Source organism: Ascaphus truei, chromosome 5, assembly GCF_040206685.1.
Source record: "Ascaphus truei isolate aAscTru1 chromosome 5, aAscTru1.hap1, whole genome shotgun sequence".
Lineage (NCBI taxonomy): Eukaryota > Metazoa > Chordata > Amphibia > Anura > Ascaphidae > Ascaphus > Ascaphus truei.
In genome coordinates this window covers 237,529,415-237,555,978 of record NC_134487.1, presented here as the reverse complement: position 1 = coordinate 237,555,978, position 26,564 = coordinate 237,529,415, and the positions used below count along the sequence as shown (strand labels likewise).

The 26,564-nt window shown below is 45.5% G+C and overlaps 1 protein-coding gene across 6 annotated transcripts in view; it reads right to left on the bottom strand.

Annotated features, from left to right (window-relative positions):
* Positions 1 to 26,564, bottom strand: part of CAMK2B (calcium/calmodulin dependent protein kinase II beta) — a 105,658-nt gene that overhangs the window by 77,961 nt on the left and 1,133 nt on the right. For all 6 annotated transcript variants that reach the window (XM_075601776.1, XM_075601778.1, XM_075601774.1 and 3 more), the window contains exon 2: positions 9,443 to 9,537. In XM_075601776.1, coding sequence (XP_075457891.1) covers positions 9,443 to 9,537 — 95 coding nt within the window. The remainder of the gene's footprint in view (positions 1 to 9,442; positions 9,538 to 26,564) is intronic.

Sequence of the window (26,564 nt, the reverse complement as noted above, 5' to 3'; positions counted from 1 at the left end):
GCTCCTCACCTCTGACAAGCCCCGTTGCGTTTGCCTTCCCAGCCTGGGTTCATGCCTGGCTGACGGGCGGCTGATCTGTTAAATGATAATGATTAGGATTTAATAGGCTGCAATGCTTCGCGTGTCTACCAGATGGCATAAATTCATGAATTGTAATGCAGTATATATATATATATATACTGTGCAGTATTGCAGCCAGCGGGAATAAAATGCTTCAATCCCTGCCTGGAAAATACCTCAATGCACTCGGGCAGAAAACAGTCACAAACCTCAATACACCCGGGTATACCCGAATTCGTGGGACTAGCCGAGCTCGAATAAAGTGTGTCGCCAGTGTATGTGATAATGTTACACTGTGTTAAAATATAGCTTTTAGTAAATTTTGCGGAAAAAACTGAATCCTCAATGGGGGAGGAGTCCAGACAAAAAATGGCCATTCTCCCACTTCAGTGGTGACCACCCAAACAATTGCGCTAAAAATTAAATTATAAAAGTGAAAAGAAATATAATAAAGTGAATATATATACAGTTAGGTCCGGAAAAAATTGGACACTGACAACATTTTCATAATTTTGGCTTTCTACGCCACCACAATGGAATTTAAATGAAACAACCGAGATGCAATAGAAGTGCAGACTTTCGGCTTTAATTCAAGGGGTTGAACAAAAATATCGTATGAAACGTTTAGTAATTGCAACCATTTTCATACAGTGTCCCCTTATTTCAGGGGCTCAAATGTAATTGGACAAATTAACACAATCATAAATAAAATGTTCATTTTTAATATTTTGTCGAGAATCCTTTGCAGGCAATGACTGCTTGAAGTCTGGAACGCTTGGACATCACCAAACGCTGGGTTTCCTCCTTTGTGATGCTTTGCCAGGCATTTACTGCAGCTGTCTTCAGTTGTTGTTTGTTCGTGGGTCTTTTTGCCTTAAGTTTTGTCTTCAGCAAGTGAAATGCATGCTCGATCGGGTTGAGATCAGGTGATTGACTTGGCCATTGCAGAATATTCCACTTCTTTGCCTTAAAAAACTCCTGGGTTGCTTTCACAGTATGTTTTGGGTCATTGTCCATCTGTAAAGTGAGCGCCGTCCAATCAACTTAGCTGAATTTGGCTGAATCTGAGCAGACAATATATCCCTATACACTTCAGAATTCATCCGGCTGCTTCTGTCTTCTGTCACATCATCAATAAACACTAGTGACCCAGTGCCATTGTACGCCATGCATGCCCAAGCCATCACACTGCCTCCACCGTGTTTTACAGATGATGTGGTATGCTTCGGATCATGAGCCGTTCCAAGCCTTCTCCATACTTTTTTCTTCCCATCATTCTGGTACAGGTTGAGCTTCGTTTCATCTGTCCAAAGAATGCTGTTCCAGAACTGGGCTGTATTTTTTAGATATTGTTTGGCAAAGTCAAATCTGGCCTTTCTATTCTTGAGGCTTATGAATGGTTTGCACCTTGTAGTGAACCCTCTGTATTTGCTCTCGTGAAGTCTTCTCTTTATGGTACGTAGATTAGAAGAAACAGTGGTGCTCAGATATAAGTGTGTGCACTGCTAGTAGTAATGTCCATAAAGTATTTGAAACCACAGAAATCTCACTGCACTTATCAGCTAGTATGAATGTCCATAAATGAAAGTCAGGGAACAGAATAACCTAGTGATGTCCCTTGGACTGTTACAATAATTAGTTATAAAGCATAAATCCCTCAAGAGTATGATACATCTCCTATATTAGGGCAAAAGGTAACAAATTAAGGGCAACTGCCCGTTACCTGTCCCTGGGGGTAGAGTAAATCCAATGTGTAGGGTTCCGTGGGTCGCGTGCAATCCCGTAGAGTAGAGACGAAACAGCAGGGAGGCAAAGGTGCACAGCATACAAAAATGAATGGCAACTCCAAGTTAAAAGTGAAAGTATTTAATGACTCAGCTGTTCATAACAGAAAAAAAGAGAGCCACAAACGCACCAACGCGTTTCGTCCCATAGGGACTTTGTCAAGGTGTGACTTGGATAATCATATGCCTACCTCCTGGACAGTGTTCTTCACTTGGCTGGATGTTGTGAAGGGGTTTTTCTTTACCATGGAAAGGATCCTACGATCATCCACCACTGTTGTCTTCTGTGGACGTCCAGGCCTTTTTGTGTTGCAGAGCTCACTAGTGCGTTCTTTTTTTCTCAGAATGTACCAAACTGTTGATTTGGCCACTCCTAATGTTGCTGCTATCTCTCTGATGGATTTTCTTCTTTTTTTTTTGCAGCCTAAGGATGCCCTGTTTCACTTGCATTGAGAGCTCCTTTAACCGCAAGTTATGGGTTCACAGCAACAGCTTCCAAATGCGAATGCCACACCTGGAATCAACTCCAGACCTTTTATCTGCTTAATTGATGATGAAATAACGAAGGAATAGCCCACACCTGTCCATGAAACAGCTTTTGAGTCAATTGTCCAATTACATTTGGTCCCTTGAAAAAGAGGGGGCTACATATTAAAGAGATGTAATTCCTAAACCCTTCCTCAAAATTTGGATGTGAATACCCTCAAATTAAAGCTGATAGATGCACTTTAAGCCCATATTCATTATTTAACTGTAACTTGAATTTATTTTAGTACACAGCCGAAATAACAAAATGTGTGTGTGTGTGTCAAATGGAAATATTACTGTATGCTCATTTGCATGTCTAAGACAGGTCTGCAACCCCGCCTTTCACCATTATCACCCAGCACACAGCACTTCCACTGCAGCAAGGGATTCTGGGAAATGACCTTTTGCTTCAAAACCATTTTAACATGGTTTCCTATAGGCTTAAGCTTGCTGCATATATATATATATACACATACACAGATACCCAGCAAGCTCGAAGAAGCTTTGGGCTTCTCTGTTTTTTGTTGTATACAATTAGCCACGCCCAGTAGCACAACAATTGGCACTTGTATATATATATATATATATATATATATATATATATATATATACAGTGTTCGACAAACCTATACATTTGCACGCCCATGGCGAGTGGATTTAACATCGTGGCGAGCTCCTATTGGCCCAAGCAGCACACGTGTGGTACTAGGTGGCGAGTAGAATTTTTTGTTCGGCGAGTAGATTTTTTGGTGATTTGTCGACCACTGTGTGTGTGTGTGTGTGTGTGTGTGTGTGTGTGTATATATATATGTATATATATATATATATATATATATATATATATATATATATATATATATATATAATGTGGTCATTTGGGGGGTTTCTTGGAGCTTGCTAGGTATCTGTGTGTTTATTAACTTTGTCCATCTGATCTCAGTTGTTTTGGAGGTTAGTGGCCCCTCCCTCCCAGGTTTTAAGCTCGCCCCTCCCCACTTTCCAAGTAAGCAGGTCTTTTTCATGTAGCTGGTTGGGACAGATCCAATGCAATCATTCTTCCTCTAATTATAGAGGTAAATAAGAATTTTAATCAGTTAGTGTTAGGACCTGCAATATTTGGTCATGCCTTGAAGTGGCTTCCAGGCTTAAAATGCTTTGGCCAAAGGGTTTAACTAAATGACCCTTTTTCAAGAGAAAAAGCGCCGCACAGCACAAAAAGAGAAGGTGAAGGCTGATGTGAGAAAATAAAAAGAGCTTTATTTGCACAAGAGGTTTCGCTTGCACCTTGTGCAAATAAAGCTCTTTTTATTTTCTCACATCAGCCTTCACCTTCTCTTTTTGTGCTGTGCGGCGCTTTTTCTCTTTTTGAGAGGTTTTCTATGCTGTTACATTGCGCGTCTGCACGCCGAGTCATTGCTGGTTTGTTCCTGGCTGCCGGGTCTGCCGTGACGTCATCTAGAAGCACCATCTATGCCGCCGGTCAGGTGACCACCCTCTGCATCGGCGGGTAGCGGGTTGGCGGTGAAGAAACAAGATCTTGAGACGGAGGGATCCCAGCTTCATCCAGGAGGAACAGGAGCATACATCACATTGCCAAGACCGGACAGGCTTGACATCAACAGCCACAAGAATCATACGTGAGTTTCCCGTGTCCCAGCCTGATAGTGCTCATGGTGAGCCGGTTGGGGGGAAGGACATTATATACATATTACACTGCCAGGTGGTTGATTATAGCCGGGGTCTGAAAGATTCATTTTATTATTGCTCACCAGCAGGACTATGCTTAATTCTGAGCGCCTGGAGGGTTAGTCAATTGATTTACCCATTTGTATACTTTTTCAAGAGATATATAGGTATTTCACTGTGTATTTTTGTCATATTGGATGTAGCTTTGGGCTTCTCTGTTTAAAAAAAATATATATATATATATATATATATATATATATATATATATATATATATATATATCTATCACCAAAATAATCGAAAACAAAAGTTATAAGAATGCGCAACCTCCATCGGGCTGTATTTATTACAAGAATCCTCAGAGAAAACATGTTTAAATCGACTAACAGACACATGGGTTAAAACAGCTCTGAATGGGCCGAGACGTTTCCTAGGTCCTCTGTCCTCTTAGAGTATGGGCCTCTGTGGATTTACAGTCCTCATGTTTATCTGTAGTCCATGTCTCTAATCCGCGTCTATGCGATGCTGCTGCGTCCCACTTTTGCGGTGGCTCACAGCTGACCCTGATAAAGTAGCATAGCTATGAAACATGTATGCGCAGCCTACTGGGACTGTCTTGTGCCAGATACACGCATAGCTGAGGTTATTTCCAGTAGGAACAAGTGAAAGCCTAAGCTGGTATGCAGACACTGTGGACCACCGCAACAGCACTGTGTACATGCAGTTGAGAGATGCTGATCAAAGATTAACATAAGCAGGACTTCAGTTCTACAGAGGCAAAACTCTGAGACGATGGAGAACCCAGGAGACCTATCTTGGCTCTTTTAACCAATGGAAGTCGGGCCCAACTAATTGGCACGGCACTGGAAGCCCCCCTCTAAGGTGAAGAGTGTGTGTGTGTGTGTGTGTGTGTTGAATGGATGGGAGGGGGGGTTATTATGTGAATGGGGAGAGGGGGTTATGTGAATGGTGGGAGGGGAATTATGTGAATGGTGGAGGGGGGTTATTATGTGAATGGGGGAGCAGGGTGTTATTATGTGAATGGTGGGAGGGGGTGTTATGTGAATGGGGGAGGGGGGTTATTATGTAAATGGTGAGAAGAGGGTTATTATGTGGATGTTGGGTGGAGGGTTATGTGAATGGTGGGAGGGGGGTTATTATGTGAGTGGTGGGAGGGGGTTATTATGTGAATGGGAGAGGGGGTGTTATGTGAATAGTGGGAGGGAGGTTATTATGAGAATAGTGGGAGGGGAGTTATGTGAATGGTGAGAAGGAGGTTATTATGTGAATGGTGGGAGGGTGGTTATTATGTGAATGGTGGGGAGTTATGTGAATGGGGGAGTTGTGTATTGAGGAAGGGGGGTTATGTGTATTGGGGAGGGGATATGTGTATTGGGGGAGAGAGAGGTGGGGGAGTGATAGAGAAGTGGGTAGAGGGAGAGAGATGTGGGGGCGTGAGGGAGAGAGATAGGTAGGGGCATGAGGGAGAGCGAGAGAGAGGTGTGGGTGTGAGGGAGAGGAGAGTGAGAGAGAGGTGTGGGTGTGAGGGAGAGGAGAGTGAGAGAAGGGGGAGGGTGAGGATAACAGGGAGAGGAGAGATGTGGTATGAGAGATAAAAGAGGGGTCTCGCAAGGCCGCCAACACTGGGGGTGCCCAGTGGAAGCTCTAGTCCTGTGCCCTGGGAAAGCTGTCTGCAGCCCTGGATCCTATAACTTCTCATCTAACTGCTCCTACAGTATAACCGCTTTCTATAACTACTCCTCTATGTGTTCATATAACCTCTCCCTATAACTCTCCTACCCTAACTTATCCTATAATTGCTCACTATAAAGCCTCCCCTAACTGCTTCCCTAACCGCTTCCTACAACTCCTCCCGTAACTGCTCCTATAACCTCTCCCTATAACTCCTCCTCTATGTGCTCCTATAAATCCTCACCAGCAGCCCGATCCCCCTTTCTTCCCAGTGCAGAGGTAGGCAAAGATATGGATCGCACATTCTCTTCCCTCTCTCAACTGCCTAATGATAGCGCTAACCACTAGTGTAAGGAGAGGACCGGGACAGTATTCATCAGTGTGCCGGCATGTATGTATGTATGTATGTATGTATGTATGTATGTATGTATGTATGTATGTATGTATGTATGTATATATATATATATATATATATATATATATATATATATATATATATATATATATATATATGTATATATATGCAAATATAACTGTATGCTCATCTGCATGTCTTAGGCAGGTCTGCAACCCCGCCTTTCCCCATTATCACCCAGCATACAGCACTTCCACTGCAGCAAGGGATTCTGGGAAATGACATGCAAATGAGCACACAGTGTCACTTTTTGCCTCAATAACCATTTTTAACATGGTTCCCTATAGGCTTAAGCTTGCTGCATGGTCACAGCTTTGAGCACAGCCAGGGTTAAGGTGCATACCCAGAAAACCACCCACAGACAGCTGTTTCGACCTTGATGGGTCTCATCAGTGTGGGGTTGATTTTACTGGGAATGCAAGAGAGGCTATGGGATAGGCTAAACCATAATACTGAGTTAAGTTATGGTGAGTAAAAAAAGTGACAAAAACCCTCCACAGGAAAGCAAATATGCAAATATAACTGTATGCTCATCTGCATGTCTTAGGCAGGTCTGCAACCCCGCCTTTCCCCATTATCACCCAGCATACAGCACTTCCACTGCAGCAAGGGATTCTGGGAAATGACATGCAAATGAGCACACAGTGTCACTTTTTGCCTCAATAACCATTTTTAACATGGTTCCCTATAGGCTTAAGCTTGCTGCATGGTCACAGCTTTGAGCACAGCCAAATATATATATATATAACACAATAGCAAGAATGTTCAGGGCACTCAAAGGGAAAAAGTAAAATGAAAAAACTTATCTGATCAGTGCTCACAGTGCGGGCAGGATCACCATCCAGCAACAAAAAATAGATAAATACCCAATATCAAAGAATCTGGAGCACTCACAAATTCAAAAAATACAATTTAATGAAGTAACACAGGCATCAGGGGGTAATCACAGAAAAAAGAAGCAACGTTTCGGACCATACGGTCCTTTCTCAAGCTCCCCCACATAATCTGACATACAATGTGAACATTTATAGTGCTGTCAATCAGCATTTTTGACGCCAAAAGTTCCCCACCCAGGTTCCTAAGGTGGCTCATATTGGACAAAAAAAAAACTTGCATGCAAACCCAAAAACCACACTTGTAACTTAACATTCTAAAATAGAGGAGGAACTCACAATGCTCAGCCCTAGGTGCATTAAATGTGTGTGAGGGGCACACAGGACATCTAAACTGTGACATGAGTTAGATAGCTAAAGGAACAACAGGGCTTTATCTATTAAGCCCATGCACATGCGCACTACCATAGGGCTGGATCGGAACAAGTACTGGCTATTCAACTTCTATTTACCCCAAAAGACCTGTGGGGGACATTGCCGTACTGCATATAGAGTCAGCTACTTTTCCTTACCCGATCTGCTCTCACTTAATCCACTGTTCCCTTCCGATGCGATTCTTAATCCAGTGCTAAAAAACTCAAGCACACAGTCACATGTGCGCAATTTTTGCGCACAAAACGGGACCGGAAAACGCCGATCCTAGCCCTCCTCAAATGCACAACCCCTATAGCCTCAATCAAAGAGAATGTCATGTATATTAAATGGACACAAGGGAAAACTATGTATTTTATCTATACAAGGACAATCCATGTATATAACACCAGGAACCACTATGTATCAATATCTATGGCTGTAATACCATGAATATTGTATGCTGAACCAAGCCAATTAAATCCAAATACCTCATGAAGCATTATGGTGTATACTATAATCTATTAGTACAGGATGTATCCTTGCTGTATATAACCTAATGATGACTAACATAAATCATGCCCATATATATCACAGCTGCATTCAATCTGAACCCCTTCAGTGTACACCTGCGTCAAGCCAAAGGCGGATGCCTGATGGGGTTCCCCAAGAGCTGCTCCCCTCTGCACAGAACCAGCGTGCTAAGTGTTAACATTTGCTTTGCTTGTACTATCTGGAACGTCAACTCCACCCACTGGAATGTTAATGAGCCAGGAAGACAAAGGACTTTGAATCCATTGCTGCATTCAATCTGAACCTCTTCAGTGTTCATCTGCGTCGCCCCGAAGGCAGACAGCCTTTGGCGCAGCTGAAAGGCAGCTACAGGGTGTGAGCCGTTTGCTGCTGTTTGCTGATGTTTGGTCATATTAAACCTGCTCTAGTTCAATCTGAAACTCACCAGCCCTTTTATCCCCTCTACCCAATTTTCCAACTACATCTGTCCATGAAATGTCTGTGAATTGACTGTATAACCCTGTTAATTTAATGTAACAATGTATTGTTATAACTCTGTGCCCAGGACATATTTGAAAACGAGAGGTAACTCTCAATGTATTAATTCCTAGTAAAACATTTTAATAAATAAATAAAATAAATAAGAAAACCCTGATCTATTAGGGGAAGGGAAACATGACCCTTGGCCCGAGGGGCCATGGAGTGATACGTGTAGGGTGGAGGGAGAGGTTATTTAAGGGGCTGTCGCTCGTGACTTACCTTTCTCATACTCTAGCCTCCTCCCCAAAAGGTTCCCACCAGCCAACTCCCTTTTGGGTGTATGTTTAAGACTATTGTTATTGTGCTGTAACATGATATACTTTATAATAAAAAAAATATATATATATATTTTTTTTTAAATATGATGAAAAGAAAGAGAAACAAAGGGTATGGTTAAAGGTTGTTGGTGGTAATACCTTTGACACAGCTGGAGGGGTGTGGTCTAGTCAGTTTTGCCCAGGTGGATAATTTGGTGGAATGGGAGGGGTCCAAAAGGATATGCTCTTTTGGTTAGGGCCCCATGCGGCGGGCCTAAGGGTGTCCTCATACATAAGGACTCCAGGTGGTACAAACCATGATTGCTCACTGTTAATGTAGCGGCGGTGAGCATAAGTGGTTAGACTGGTTGGAGCTACTTGATGACCAGATCCAGGGAGTTGATGAGGATATTTAATAAAAGGCTATGGCCATTTTTTATCCAACTAAGGTGTCTGTATTTATTTGGATGGGTTATTAGAGGGATGGGGCAAGAGTTGAGGGGGCAAGAGTCGAGGGGGTAACGGTTATGTGCGGCCTTTGAATTATATCATGTTGCCTACCACTGATACAGCTTATCCCTATAACTCCTCCTTTAACTGCTCCCCAATTCGTTCAGACACAAGCAGATCAATGTAGACATACTGTAGCTTTTCTTACATTGATACAACTGAACAGAACATGGCACTGCTACACTGTACACTCACTTGTGAGTCGTTACTTACCTCTTGCTGACAATTTCTTGGTGTTGATGATTTTTGCGGCATACTCGTGTCCCGTACAGAGCTTCACGCAGCGTCTGACCACCGAGAAAGCCCCCCTAGAAGAAAGAGAGGAGAGGACCGGATTAAACCCACAGACCCACATCAACAGTTTGAAAAAAACGATTCCCAATTGGAAATCCCCTTCCCCAATTCTTATCCTACTGTCAAACGTCCTCCTTCTTTTCCTGAGGTTTGCAATGTTAGAAACATCAACAAATGTTTTTTGGGGGGAGGCATCTTTACTGTAGTAAAATAAATAATTTCTTCATTCAAATGAGTTTGGAACTGTGTAAATAAAAAGTAGTGGTGCTCCGGTCTGTAAATTAAAAGTAGTAATACTCTGAACACTTTTGGTCCATCAAACTTTGGTCACTGGCGTATTTTACATTGTGCTGGATTTTCCGTTAGAAGTCAGGATTTTGGTATGAGATTCCACAAACCCGTTATCTCAAATTGTGAAGCAGCTGTCAGGAGGCCGGATAGGCTGTTCCATGACTGTTTTCACAGCTAATGTAAAAAATGATGCCAAGTGGAAACGGAGGTTTAGCAACAGAGGGAGCGGTGGTGCAATTTTATTTAGGGACAGGTAGAGCATATTAAAGCCTTGTCCCTCAGGGGGAGTCTCACACACACAAGGAGCAACTATAGGTGAGCAAGAATAAAAGGGCAGATTCCTCCTAAGAGCAAAGTGTACTAATCCTAGTGACATGTTTAAATTAGAGGGGTTTGATTTCCTTTGGCTACTCCTTTTTGTGTATTGTCATTGTGTCTTCAGCAAGTGCTTGTACATCCAGAGCCCCTCTCCCCACCAGCCCTTAACGTTGTTGGTTCTTTGATAAGTGGGATAAGGGAATTGACAAACACTTTCCCATTCAGAGATCCCTAAGAAATTCAACTGGCCCACTGTGTGGGATTGCAAAAAAAAGCGGCATTTTAACCAAGGGGCGAGCGTGGCTGGCCAGGTGGGCAACTGCCCCCCAGGACATTCACAATTAAACAATTCGGCCCGGGTCAGAATCAAACAATTCAGGCCGGTAGCAGAGGAGAAGAGAAGGATCGTGTGTGTGTATGATGCGTAAATGTATGTGCATATATAGATGTATATATAATGTGTATGCATATACGTATATATGATGTGTGTGTATAGATGTATATGTGTATATATAGATGTATATATAATGTGTGTATAGATGTGTATGTGCACTGTATATATGATGCGTAGATGTATGTGTATATATAATGTATACTAGCTGATATACCCGGCGTTGCCCGGGAGTTAATTTTCCTGCTCCCATTCTGTCTCCGCTCCCCTTCCCCGTTCACAGGTCCATCCCCCCCAATTCCCAGGTCTGTTCCCCCCCCCCCCGTTAAGTTCCGTTCCCCCCCGGGACACCACACATCACTGCCCCCCCTCTGCACCGGACAACCCTCTCCCCCCTGCACTTCCCAGCACTCTTCCCCCCCCCTCCACCCCACATCACTCTTCCCCCCCCCCTCCACCCCACATCACTCTCCCCCCCCTCCACCCCACATTATTCTTTCCCCCCCCTCCACCCCACTATACTCTTCCCCTCCCTCCACCCCACATTACTCTTCCCCCCCTGCACCCCACATCACTTCCCCCCCTGCAGCCTAGCTCACTCTCCCCCCTGCAGCCGTCATCAGTCTCCACCCCCTGCAGCCCTAATCATTCTCCCCCCCTACAGCCCTCATCACTCTCCCCCCTGCCCCTCACATCACTCTCCCCCCCTGCATCCCCCCCCCCATCCCAGGTGCTCATTCCCATCCCCGGCGCTGGTCCCCCCCCTGTCCCCAGCGTTTGTTTCCCCCCCCCCCCTCGCCCCGGCGCTGGTTCACCCTGTCTCCGGTGCTCCTTTCCCCCCCCCCCCTCCCCGGCACTCCCGGCGGGAGAGACCGAGGGTGGATGCGGCGGTGTGCGGGAGGACGGTGCGGGTGGAAGGGGGAGAGTGCGAAGGAGGATGCGGCGGTGTGATTGGGAGGACAGCGCTGGTGAGCGTGAGTACCCCCACCTGTCCCCGGCACTTGTTCACCCTGTCCCCGGTGCTCCTTCCCCCTGTCCTCGGCACTCCTTCCCCTCCCCCTCCCCGGCTCTCCTGGCAGGAGAGCATGAGGGAGGATGCGGCAGTGTGCAGGGTGATCGGGAGGACGGCGCCGGTGAGCGCGAGTATGGCGCATGTGCGGGGTGAGTGGGAGGATGGCGCGGGTGGAAGGAGGAGAGTGAGGTGAGCAGGAGGACAGCGCCGGAGAGCGTGACTATGGCGCGTGTGCAGGGTGAGCGGGAGGTCGTTGCGGGTGGAAGGGGGAGAGCGCGAGGGCAGATGCGGCGGTGTGTGGGGTGAGCGCGTGTGCGGGGTGAGCGGGAGGATGGTGCGGGTGGAAGGGGGAGAGCGGGGTGAGCGTGAGAATGGCGCGTGTGCAGGGTGAGCGGGAGGGAGGATGTGGAGTGGAGTACCAGTGACTGTGGGGTTCTGCCAATCAGCAAAGGGATCAAAGATGAACAGTGAGGCCAAGAGGCGCACGCGGTATGAGCGTGGTGTGACTGTCACGCCCTGCATAGGTGTGGCCGTGACGTCAACCCACCCCGCAGGCCAATGAGCTGTGAACGTCCGCCGGCCAATCACATGGGGCACAAACATACAGACATTTTTTCACGTTTATATATATAAATATGATGTGTGGATGTGTATGTGTGTATATATGATGTGTGTATGTGTATAGATGTAGTGTATAAATAATTAGGGATGCCAGGTGGCTTCTCTAAAAATACTGACACAACGGTGAAAGGTGTGACGCGCTCCACATGCTCTCCACATGCACAGACACACCTCTCTGCTCTTTCCTCCTCTCTTTGGCCCCACCCCCAGGCTCCTGAAACCTCCTGATTTGCTGCTGCTGGGTAATGCAGCCAATCAGGATGGTGGAAGCTGCCGAGCCCCCTAGCAACAGTCCTGCTCTCCCCTGCTCAGGGAAATCACAAGGACCCAGGCCAGTTAGGTCACAATGTCAAGAGAGAACATATATGTCCAGTTACCTCAAATTTTTTACTGAACAGTGTCCAAATACAGGACAGTAAGTCCGGTTCAATACTAGACACCTGGCAACCCTATGGATGTGTAGATGTAGATGTGTATGCGGCGGGGTGTGGCGATCTCCGTCTTCTCCCTTGTAAATTGTAATGTTTTCCCTGCAGGTCCTGAAAAAATGGCCGTGCAGTGTTCAATGATGCTGCGTTGCCACGGCAACGGGATGTTACGTCACACTGTGAAGTCACGCGGCGCCATGTTGCGTGACGTCATGACCATTTTTTTAGGCCCTGCAGGGGAAACATTACAATTTGCAGGGGAGAAAACGGAGATCGCCGGACCCCGCAGCAGATAAGAGTCGTGGGGGAGGGGAGTTACTTTTGGGTGGGGGCAAGTTACTTTTTGGGGAGGGGCGAGTGAGAGAGAGAGCGAAAAGACGTGAACATAGCATAGAGTGTAATAATCTCAAATGAAATGTTAGATATTCGAATCCTGGGAGTAATAAAATGAAACTCAGGAAAGAAGGATCCAGCGCTCCACGTTTTTTTAAATAAAGTAAATTTATTGTGCCACACAACGTTTCGACCAATAGGTTTTTCTCAAGTGACTAGGCACTTGAGAAAGACCTATTGGTCGAAACGTTGTGTGGCACAATAAATTTACTTTATTTAAAAAAACGTGGAGCGCTGGATCCTTCTTTCCTGAGTATCACTTTGGAACATACCTGACAGGTACTTCCTTGAACCAGCAGCACCGGTAAACTGTATACTTTATTTATTTTGTGGAGTGCAGCATAACCCTCCTTTATATTGCAGTAATAAAATGAAGTCATGTAATCTTCTGGTGTCTCACTGCAGCTTCTTTATAGAGGGAACATCTGTGTGACCCCAAAGACAGGAAGTTTCTTTAATATTTTGAGGGGGGGGGGGGAAGCACAAATGCAAGATACACCAATTAAAATAAAATACGTTTAATGTCAATCAAAAATAGAAAAATACGTGTGTATAAAAGGAAATGAAACACACTGTGTGAGTGTCCACATTTCAGGAGCTTATCTGAGTGCTGTCCTGGTCTGTAACTGCCCTCTGCTTCGCTCTATAAACATCCAGATGTAGCAGCATGGGGACTCCTCCACTGTGTAGTAACGGTGTCCTCAATAGCTGCTATCCGTTGTTAGATAGAAAAAGAGCACAATGAAAGCGGTGTAGCGCCTGGCTGTGCAGTAGGTGTCCCCCACTGAGTGTCGGCCTTCCTCTGTACTTGTTAAAGCCCGAAGATGTCACTATGGGTGCCCGTATGTCGTAACTCAAGTTTCTCTGCATGCCCTCTGGGTCAGCAGTGTTCTCAATGTCTCTTTGCAGTGTCTCTTCCCGTTTCACAGAGGCTGCAGTCACGGCCGGGGAGAAGGCGCAGAGGTTTGCACGCGATCACAATGCCTTAAGGCAATGATCGCAGCCATAGATGGATCGTGCGAGGAATCAGTTACATTTTATTAAATAGTAACATATATTTGATACTAGCTGATATACTCAGCGTTGCCCGGGAGTTAATTTTCCCGTTCCCCCTCTGTCTCTGCACCCCTCCCCCGTTCACAGGTCCATTCCCCCCCTATTCCCAGGTCTGTTCCCCCCCCCCCCCCCATTAAGCTCCGTTCCCCCCCCGGGACACCTCACATTACTGCCCCCCCCCCCACCATGCACCAGACAGCACTCTCCCCCCCTGCATTTCACAGCACTCTCCCCCACCACACATCACTCTTTCCCCCCTCCACCCCACATCACTCTTCCCCCCCTCCACCCCACATCACTCTTCCCCCCCTCCAGCCCACATCAGTCTCCCCCCCGCACCCCACCTCACTCTTCCCCCCCTGCAGCCCTCATTACTTCCCCCCCTGCACCTCACATCACTCTCCCCCCCTGCATCCTCAACCCCCCCCCCCCCCGTCCCAGGCGCTCATTCCCCCCCCCCCATCCCCAGCGCTGGTTCACCCTGTCCCCGGCACTCCTTCCACCCCCCTCCCCGGCACACCCGGCAAGAGAGCGCAAGGGAGGATGCGGCAGTGTGATCGGGAGGACGGCGCCGGTGAGCGTGAGTATGGCGCATGTGCCGGATGAGCGGGAGGACGGCGCGGGTGGAAGAAGGCGAGTGGGAGGACGGCGCGTTTACGGGGTGCACGGGAGGGAGGATGCGGAGTGGAGTACCAGTGACTGTGGGGTCCTGCCAATCAGCAAAGGGATCAAAGATGGACAGTGAGGCCAAGAGACACACTCGGTGTGAGGATAGTGTGACTGTCACGCTCCGCGTAGGCGTGGCCGTGACGTCAACCCACCCCGCAGGCCAATGAGCTGTGGCCGTCCGCCGGCCAATCACAGGGGGCACAAACATACAGACAAACATTTTTTCACTTTTATATATATATAGATAGATAAATAGATAGATAGATAGATAGATATACGTGCACACATACACTTATACTTCAAGTGGCTTTCCACTAAAACAGTTCAACTGCCTGGGAGCAGTCCACAATGTCTTGCTTATAAGGTGTATACAAAACAGGCACTGCAGGTCTTTCATACAAAGTTCCTCACTTTATTAGTGCAAGATCGACGTTTCGGCTCTCCGTATCTTGAAAAAGGTTCCATAGAGAATCGGAATGAGTGCGTGTGTAAAAATGTAACACATTCTATTATTCTAGCTGGTGTGTTGCAGTGGGACCAACGTGTTATCGCAACTGTTGTAACGCACCAACTGGTGCAATAAAGTGTGTTACATCTGTATGTATATGGTGCATATGTTGTGTGTATATGTATAGAATGCATGCATGGTATGTGTGGTGCACGGTGCATGTGTGATGTGTGTGATTGGGACATATATAGTGTTTATTTATGCTGCGGGCATCTAGTGTGTATCTGGCCTGCACATGCGCATGTGGTATGGTATGTGTATGTTGTATGTTGTTGAGCATTTTTCTTGTGTGTGTGTGTGTGTATGTATGTTTATATGTTTTTGGAGCTTGCTTATTGTATGGTTTATGTACAGTATCTGGCTTGCGTCAGTGTACAGTATGTGGGCCGACAGTTTCTTGGGCCAGTCTGTAGGGCTTGCCCCATGGGCTAAAATTTGACAGTCCCCCACCTCTGTCATTACCAAAAGACTGAGATACAGGTAACCAGGGGTTTTAATTCAAAGGTATCTATTGTAATTGGGCTGGGGGATAGTGGGTGTTAACATGAGGCTTATAAGGTGGGAAGCTTATGTAGGTTCCGCTTTTCGGCGGCGCCATGGAATGGAACCCGCAGTATGAGCGGGGTCCTACTGTATTGTTATTTGCTGTTATCCCGGGTGGATTTAGGGGCCCAGCCACGTTTCAGCAGGTCAGTTATCTGCAGGGTGCAACTTAGCTACAGGAAGCACAGAGAGGGGAAATCCCTTCCTCTTTGCAGAGCAGTGAGCAGATTCTCGGAGGAGAGCAATGCAAGCATGTGTCTGAAATAGGCTGAGAGGTGACAGGGAAAGGCCAGATCAGGGGGACAGACATGAAAGGGGGAAATAGAAATAGAGCAGAAAAGACAAGTGAGAGAACATTAAGGACAAGAGAGATCAAGACATTTGGGGGGGGGGTGAGAGATTAAGAGATGCTGGGGGGGATAGGAGACAAGAGAGACATGCTTGGGGTAGAGGGGAGGGAAAGATGCTGGGGGTAGAGGGGAGAGAAAGATGCTGGGGTACAGAGGGGAGAGAAAGACATGTTGGGTGTGGGGGGGGGAGACATGCTGGGTGGGGGGACATGCTGGGGGGAGTGGAGAGAGAAAGACATGCTGGGGGAGTGGAGAGAGAAAGACATGGATGGGGGAGGAGAGAGAAAGACATGCTGGGGGGAGAGGAGAGAGAAAGACATGCTGGGGGATAGAGGAGAGAGAAAGACATGCTGGGGGAGTGGAGAGAGAAAGACATGCTGGGGGAGTGGAGAGAGAAAGACATGCTGGGGAGAGAGGAGAGTGGAAGACACGCTGAGAGGAGAGTGGAAGACACGCTGGGAGGAGAGGAGAGAGTAAGACATGGATGGGGGAGGAGAGAGAAAGACATGCTGGGGGGGAGGAGAGTGGAAGACACACTGGGGGAGAGGCGAGAGTAAGATGATGGGGGAGGAGAGAGAAATGCTGGAAGGAGAGGAGAAAGACATGCTTGGCAGGGGGTGAGAGAAAGACATGCTGGGGGGAGGGGAGAGAAAAACATGCTGAGGTGGGAGACGTAAGAGAAATACATGCTGGGGGAGAGGAGAGAAGTATCTTTAAATGCCATGGCTGATAACTCTCTCGAAAGACATGCAAAGGGGGGGGGGGAGAGGAGAGAGACAGACATGCTGGGGGGGAAAAACATACATTAGACAAAGGTCCCACAAGGAGACAAGAGGAAAAGATGGAATACATAAAGGGTGTGAGAGAGACATTAGGGGTAAAAGCAGAGAGAAAGACATGAGGTGGTGAGGGGGTGCAATGTAAACCGAGGTATAATTACATTTGTGGGGGCTGCATTCTTTAAATTTGTTCTTGGCACCAAAAAATTTGTTTATGGTCCTGGTTGTGTGTGTATGTAGGGGTGAGTGCAGGAATAGTAGTGGGTTCTACAGGGCAGGATGGAGGTGCAGTGACATAGCTGTGTATGTGCGGGTTCGTACAGGAATAGCAGAAGGACTGCAGGGCAGGATGGAGGTGCAGTGACAGAACTGTGTGTGTGGGGTAAAAACTGCAATAGCAGGTAATGCTGCAGAGGATGATAGTGGGGTGGTGACAAAGTGGTGTGTAGGTGTGAGGTCATCATAGGAATAGCATACGATGCTGCAGGTCAGCATGGTGATGCAGTGACAGCTGTGTGGGTGGGGCCAGTACAGGAATAGTAGAGAAAGCTGCAGGATGGAGGTGTAGTGACAGCTACGTGTGTGGGTGGTCAGTACAAGAATAGCAGAGAAACTGCAGGGCAGGATGGAGATGTAGTGACACAACGTTGTGTGTTTATGGGGGGGGGGAGGGTTAGTACAGGAAAAGTAGAGAGTTGTAGGGCCTAGAGGAGGTGTAGTGAGAGTTGTGTGTGTGATCAGTACGGGAATAGTAGAGAAGACTGCAGAGAAGGCAAGAGGTGCAGTGACAGATGTGTGTGGGTATTAAGTACAGGAATAGCAGAGCCAGCTGTCGGGCAGGACGGTTGTGCAGTAAGAAATTCTGTGTGTAGTCAGTATAGGAATTGCAGAGAAGGCTGCAGGGCAGGAGGGAGGTGCAGTCAGTGTACAGTGCTGAAAAAGCAGTTGGAGCTGCAGGATTGCTATAATGCTGTTCACACACACATACAGCCTGAGTCTAAATTTAGGTCTGTATTGACCCCACAGTGCAGTCACATTCTGTCTGCTCCCAGGGGGGATATATTTATATCAGTGTCTGGCTGTGAGCAAACACCCTGCTCTCCCTTTGCATGGTAGGACTGGCAAGGCACAAAAACACTGCCTGGGTACTGTTGGGCACACACACTGCCTTGGGTAATGCCCAAGTACTCCTGGGCACACACACTGCCCTGGTACTGCTGGGCACACTTTGGCCACGTAGGGTTGCCAGGTGTCCAGTATTGGACCGGGCTGTCCTGTATTTGGACACTGTCAGGTAAAAGATTAGAGGTAATTCTGGACATGTGTGTGTCCAGTATTACCTCTCTGGACATAGTGACCTAACTGGCTGGGGGGGGGGGGGGGGGTGCAGGATTTCCCGAGCAGGGAGAGAGCAGGGCTGTTGCTAGGGGGCTGGGTAATGCAGCCAATCAGGAGGAGGTGTAAGGAGCCCATCGGTGGGGCCAAGGAGAGGAGGAAACAGCATGGAGAGGTGAGAGGTGTGTGTGTGTCAAGCGCGTTGCACCTTTCACCACTATGTCCAGTATTTTTGGAGAAGCCACCAGGCAACTCAACGCCCATGTATTACTGGGTACTAACAGAGTCCTCTGGTCCTCCGGGGCGCACACACACTGCCCAGGGGCTGCTTAGTAGACACTGTATGGAACTGATGGTTACATACATAATGTCCAGGTACTGCTGAGCACACACTGCCTAGATACCGATAAGTTCGCACACTACCCGGGTACTGATAAGCCCCCACACACACACTGCCCAGATACTACTATGTACACACTGCCATTGTACTGATAAGTACATGCGCACTGCCTAGTTACTGCTGGGAACTGACTTGGCCTAGGTACTGTAGGACTTTCATTGCCTGGGTACTGCCGGGTACACACACTTCCTAAGTACTGCTGGGTACAAACTGCCTGGATATTTCTGGGCACACACAGTACCTAGGGTACCATCACTACCTGGGTACTGCTGGTTACACACTGCCTCCCTAGGGTAAAGGCACTGCCTGGGCATTGCTGGGCACACTATGCCTGTATACCGCTTGGTATACACTATCTCGGTACTGGGCAAACACTGCGTAAGTATTGCTGGACAGTGGGCATACACTACCTGGATGGTGCTGGGCACTCACTGGCCAGGTTTTACTGGGTACTCACACACTGCCTGGTTAATGCACTCACTGCCTGGGTACCACTGGATACAGACACTTCCCAGGTACTGCTGGGTACAAACACTTCCCAGCTTCATTGGGGTTTGTAATTGAAACACACACACACACACACACATATATATATCTTGTGAGCACATTCACATGTCTTAGACAGGTCTGCAACCCTGCTTTTCACCATTATCACCTAGCATACAGTGTTTCCACTGCAGCAAGGGATTCTGGGAAATGACTTGCAAATGAGCACACAGTGCCACCTTTTGTCTCAAGACCACATTACATGGTTAAACCCTTAAGCCAATTCATGCTGTTTTAAAAACAGCTTTTAAACATAGCCTGGGATGAGATGCAAAGCCAATGAACCCACTCACAGACTGTTTCGACCTTGTGGGTCTCATCAGTGTGAAGTTGGTAGTACTGGCTCTGCAACTTGAGACATGAGTAGGTCTTCACCACACATTATTTAAGTTATGGTGGGTGAAAAGGTGACTAAAAACCCTCCACCGTATAGCATATAAAAATATTACTTGTGACCACATTCACATGCCTTAGACAAGTCTGTATATATATATATATATATATATATATATATATATATATATATATATATATATATATATATATATATATGTATATATATCAGAATAGTCGCAACTAGACTAACACGTTTATTTCCGTTTTATTCATGATGGATTATATATATATATATATATATATATATATATATATATATATATATATATATATATATATATATATACACACACATACGCACTCTCTCTAGGGGACCTAATAACATCTCTTGGGTTTAAATATCACCTCTATGCTGACGACACACAAATTTACTTTTCAACACCCGACCTTACACCTGCTGTACAAACCAAAGTTTCTGAATGTCTCTCTGCTATATCATCCTGGATGGCCCTCCGCCGCCTTAAACTTAACATGGCAAAAACAGAGCTCCTCATACTTCCTTGCCAAACCTAGCCCTATTCCCTCCTTCCACATTACTGTTGGAAATACGATCATTCACCCAGTAGCCCAAGCACGCTGCTTAGGGGTCACACTCGACGCATCTCTCACATTCTCCTCTCACATTCAGAACGTTTCTAAAACCTGTCGCTTTTTCCTCCGCAATATCACTAAGACACGCCCGTTTCTCTGTTGCTCGACTGCTAAAACTCTGACTCAGGCCCTCATTCTCTCCCGTCTTGATTACTGTAACCTCCTGCTGTCCGGCCTTCCTGCCTCCCCTGCAATCTATCCTAAACGCTGCTGCCAGAATCACTCTACTCTTTCCTAAATCTGTCTCCTCGTCTCCCCTACTGAAATCCCTCTCCTGGCTTCCAATCAAATCCCGTATCACACACTCAATTCTCCTCCTCACTTTTAAAGCTTTACACTCTTCTGCTCCTCCTTACAACTCAGCCCTAATTTCTTGTTATGCACCATCCCGATTCTTGCGTTCCTCTCAAGGATGTCTTCTTTCTACCCCCTTTGTATCTAAAGCCCTCTCCCGCCTTTAACCTTTCTCACTTACTGCCCCGCACCTCTGGAATGCCCTTCCCCTCAATACCCGACTGGCACCCTCTCTATCCACCTTTAAGACCCACCTTAAGACACACTTGCTTAAAGAAGCATATGAATAGCACTGTGGATTATACTGGACACATGATACATATAGCTTGGCCCCTGCAGATGCACTTGCCCAAATTCCCTCCTACTGTCTCTGTACGTACTCCCTACCTACCAATTAGACTGTAAGCTCCTCGGAGCAGGGACTCCTTTTCCTTAATGTTACTTTTATGTCTGATGCACTTATTCCCATGACCTGTTTATTCTATCTGTTATTTATTTGATTACCACGTGTATGTAAGGAATCCACACCTCGGTTTACTGCTTACCTTGCCTTACAGACCTGTGCAGTCTTGGAACACTCCCCATGATATATTCTGCAGCTGTGCAAGCTATTACTGCAGCCCCAGCCTGGGTTCAGTCATTAGAGCAATGCTGTCACACGCCCCTTCTGCTATTGGTTTGCTGACCTTTAAATACAGCTTTCCCACAATGCTTCTCTGCCGAGCATAATCCTTTTTGGATGTTCACTGTGTTTGCCACTACCACCTGTCTTGGCCACCTTGTCGCTGTTTTCATGTTCATGTTCTTGTTCCTAGTCCATGTTCCTAGTTCCTGGTTCCTGTGTTGAAGCGGTGGATCTCCAGCGTAACTTCAGCTTCCTGTTTCCTGAGGCCTGCTGCCCTTCCCATAGCAGAGGCCAGTCTCTAGTTCCTGGGGCCTGCTGCTCTCTCTCCATTGCAGAGGCCGTGTCCTGGTTCCTGTGCTGAAGCGATGGATCTCCAGCGTAACTTCAGCTCCCTGTTTCCTGTAGCCTGCTGCTCTTCCCTTAGCAGAGGCCAGTCTACTAGTCCCGAGGTCTGTAGCTCTCTCTCCTTGCACAGGCTCATTCTGGACTTCTGCGCTGAAGCATTGGGTTACCAGTGCTGCTCGGCGGTGTGCCCACTCCGGCCTGCCTATCCCTTCCGGAGATCGGCACCATGGGCCATGGTTGCCGCTCGCGCAGAACCCGCTCCGGCCCTGCACCCACTCCGGCCTGCCTATCCCTTCCGGAGATCGGCACCATGGGCCATGGTTGCCGCTCGCGCAGAACCCGCTCCGGCCCTGCAGCTTCTACGCTGATGCGGGACCTTGTTGACTTCCTGTTACCGAAACTCCACTTTGATAACATTTACCCTGATATCTCCTATCCTGACCCTGGCTCGTCCACTAACTACGCTGCTCTCTCCAGTCCCGACCCTGTTATGTACGACTACGAACAACGCATTCCGGATCAGTCTGGGCGGTCTAAGGTCGGTGATTATACAACTCCACCTTAGCCCCGCGGTCCGGTCCTGGTTTGTGGCGAGCACAACCGTGACAGTGTATTACTACTGTGAAGCGCTATGTACATTAATGGTGCTATATAAATACAGACATACAATACTATATATACCTTGACAAAGGTCCCGTTTGAGGACCGAAACGTTGGATATGATGTTTTGTTGTACAAATACATGATTTTTGATATTCATTTGGAGTGCTGCCTCTGATATTCGTCCACGTGCGGTATCGTATTGCCTATATATATATATATATATATATATATATATATATATATATATATATTGTATGTCTTTATTTATATAGCGCCATTAATGTACATAGCGCTTCACAGTAGTATATATATATATATATATATATATATGTGTATGTATGTATGTATGTATGTATGTATGTATGTATGTATGTATGTATGTATGTATATATATATATATATATATATATATATATATATATATATATATACATACATACAAAGGCTCCTTACCAGGCAGACCAGAGAATCCAGGGAATCCAAAGCAGGCACAGCAAGGAAGAGACAGCACACTTGTTAGCAAAAGAATTGTATTAGTGAAGCAGGCACAAAACACCAACGGTTCGGTCCTAAAAACAGGACCTTTATCAAGGGAGTGCTCCCTTGATAAAGGTCCTGTTTTTAGGACCGAACCGTTGGTGTTTTGTGCCTGCTTCACTAATACAATTCTTTTTGCTAACAAGTGTGCTGTCTCTTCCTTGCTGTGCCTGCTTTGGATTCCCTGGATTCTCTGGTCTGCCTGGTAAGGAGCCTTTGATTGTATTCATTCATATGGGACTAAGCACCTGTCCTCATCTGTATTTGTGTGCCATCTGCTCTGTTACCTATATATATACATACATATATATACACACACACACACACACACACACACACACACACACACATTGGTGTGAAAAAGAAAGTACACCCTCGTTGAATTCTATGGTTTTACATATCAGGACATAATAACAATCATCTGTTCCTTAGCAGGTCTTAAAATTAGGTAAATACAACCTCAGATGAACAATAACACATGACTTATTACACCGTGTCATGATTTATTTAACAAAAAATAAAGCCAAAATGGAGAAGCCATGTGTGAAAAACTAAGTACACCTTATGATTCAATAGCTTGTAGAACCACCTTTAGCAGCAATAACTTGAAGTAATCGTTTTCTGTATGACTTTATCAGTCTCTCACATCGTTGTGAAGGAAATTTGGCCCACTCTTCTTCAAAACGTTGCTTCAGTTCATTGAGGTTTATGGGCATTTGTTTATGACAGCTCTCTTAAGGTCCAGCCACAGCATTTCAATCGGGTTGAGGTCTGGACTTTGACTGGGCCATTGCAACACCTTCTTTCTTTTCTTTTTCAACAATTCTGTAGATTTGCTGGTGTGCTTGGGATCATTGTCCTGTTGCATGACCCAATTTCGGCCAAGCTTTAGCTGCCGGACAGATGGCCTCACATTTGACTCTAGAATACTTTGGTATACAGAGGAGTTCATGGTCGACTCAATGACTGCAAGGTTCCCAGGTCCTGTGGCTGAAAAACAAGCCCAAATCATCAACTCTCCACCACGGTGCTTGACAGTTGGTATGAGGTGTTTGTGCTGATATGCTGTGTTTGGCTTTCGCCAAACGTGGCGCTATGCATTATGGCCAAACATCTCTACCTAAGCCGTGCTGCCGTGTTCTTTTTAGAGAAGTGGCCTGTTCAGTTTTTTTTCTAATTGTAATGTCATGAACTTTAACATTTAACATGCTAACTGAAGCCTGTAGAGTCTGAGATGTAACTCTTGGGTTTTTTTTTGCAATTTCTCTTAGCATTGCACGGTTTGACCTTGGGTGAATTTGCTGGGACGTCCACTCCTGGGAAGATTGGCAATTGTCTTGAATATTTTCCACTTTTGAATAATCTTTCTCACTGTAGAATGATGGGCTTTAAATTGTTTGGAAATGGCCTTATAACCCTTCCCAGATTGATGGGCAGCAACAATTGCTTCTCTAAGATCATTGCTGATGTCTTTCCTCCTTGGCATTGTGTTAACACACACCTGAATGCTCCAGACCAACAAACTGCTAAAACTTCGGCTTTTATAGAGGTGATCCACTTGCTGATATCAATTAATCAAGGGCATTTGATTAGCAGCACACCGTCTGCTACTTAGCATCTTAATTCCTATGGAAGCAGTAAGGATTTACTTAGTTTTTCACACATAGCTTCTCCATTTTGGGCTTTATTTTTGTTAAATAAATCATGACACGGTTGTAATATGTCACGTGTTGTTCATCTGAGGGTTGTATTTACCTAATTTTAAGACCTGCTAAGGAACAGATGATTGTAATTATGTCCTGATATGTAAAACCATGGAATTCAAAAGAGGGTGTACTTTCTTTTTCACATGACATATATATATAGTATATTATATATACAGTGTTCGACAAACCTATACATTTGCGATCGCCCGGGCGAGTGGATTTAACATCGTGGCGAGCTCCTATTGGCCCAAGCAGCAACACGTGTGGTACTAGGTGGCGAGTAGATTTTTGGTGTATGTGCCGACCACTGTGTGTGTGTGTGTGTGTGTGTGTGTGTGTGTGTGTATATATATATATACTATATATATATATATATAGTATATATACACATACATATATACAAATACATATATATATATATACATATATATGCATATATATGAATGTATTATATATAGTATATATATATATATACTATATATATATATATATATATATATATATATATACACACACACACACATACATACATATACACACACACACAGGATTGACAGGTGTCCAGTATTGAACCGGGCTCTCCTGTATTCTGGACACTGTTCAGTAAACAATGAGAGGTAATAGTGGACATGTATGTGTTCGGTATTACCTTTCTGGACATAGTGACCTGACCCGGCTTGGGGGGGCCGCGGGATTTCCCTGAGCAGAGCTGTGGCTAGGGAGCAGGCGCAGCTTCTCCTTTCTGTATTGCTGCATTTCCAGCAGCAGCTAATAAGGAGGAGGTGTCAGGAGCGTGGGCCAAGGAGAGGAGGAAACCGCATGGAGCGGAGAGGCGTGTATGTGCCTCGAGCGTGTCGCACATTTCACCATTATGTCCAGTATTTTTGGAGAAGCCATCTGGCAAACCTACACACACACACACACACACATACTGATATATATATATAATTAATATATATATATATATATATATATATCATTTATTTTTTTTAATTTATATATATATCATATCACTCATACATTACACGTGCATGTATATATATATATACTATATATATATATATATATATATATATATATATATATATATATATATATATACCATAATACTGAGTTAAGCTATGGTGAGTAAAAAAAGTGACAAAAAACCCTCCACAGGAAAGCAAATATGCAAATACAACTGTATGCTCATCTGCATGTCTTAGGCAGGTCTGCAACCCCGCCTTTCCCCATTATCACCCAGCATACAGCACTTCCACTGCAGCAAGGGATTCTGGGAAATGACATGCAAATGAGCACACAGTGTCACTTTTTGCCTCAAAAACCATTTTTAACATGGTTCCCTATAGGCTTAAGCTTGCTGCATGGTCACAGCCTTTGAGCACAGCCAGGGTTAAGGTGCATACCCAGAAAACTACCCACAGACAGCTGTTTCGACCTTGATGGGTCTCATCAGTGTGGGGTTGATTTTACTCACCATAACTTAACTCAGTAATTATGGTATAGCCTATCCCATAGCCTCTTATGCATATCCAGTTAAAATCAACCCCACACTGATGAGACCCATCAAAGTCGAAACAGCTGTCTGTGGGTGTTTTCTGGGTATGCACCTTAACCCTGGCTGTGCTCAAAGCTGTGACCATGCAGCAAGCTTAAGCCTATAGGGAACCATGTTAAAAATGGTTTTTGAGGCAAAAAGTGACACTGTGTGCTCATTTGCATGTCATTTCCCAGAATCCCTTGCTGCAGTGGAAGTGCTGTGTGATAATGGGAAAGGCGGGGGTTGCAGACCTGCCTAAGACATGCAGATGAGCATACAGTTGTATTTGCATATATATATATATATATATATATATATATATATATATAGAGAGAGAGAGAGAGAGAGAGAGAGAGAGAGAGAGAGAGAGAGCGAGAGAGAAGAGAGAGAGAGAGAGAGAGAGAGAGAGAGATAGTGCAGATAATTGAGTTCTCATTGAACTAATTTATTCTGCACTATCGCAACTGGACTAACACGGCTATTTTCTGCTTTTTATATATATATATATATATATATATATATATATATATAACATGGGATCTACATAAATATGTAGATACATGAGAATAGATAGTAAGAGAGACAGATAAACATTCATGATAAATATGTATATATCTTTACATATGTACACAGAGAGGCACATGGGTAGGATGGACATGTTATTAATGAACAAAGAGTTGCTGATGATCAATAGCTGGTCATTCATTGATTGGGTATGTGCTCGGTGCAGTGAGTGTGAGTGTGTGTGTGTGTGTGTGTGTGTG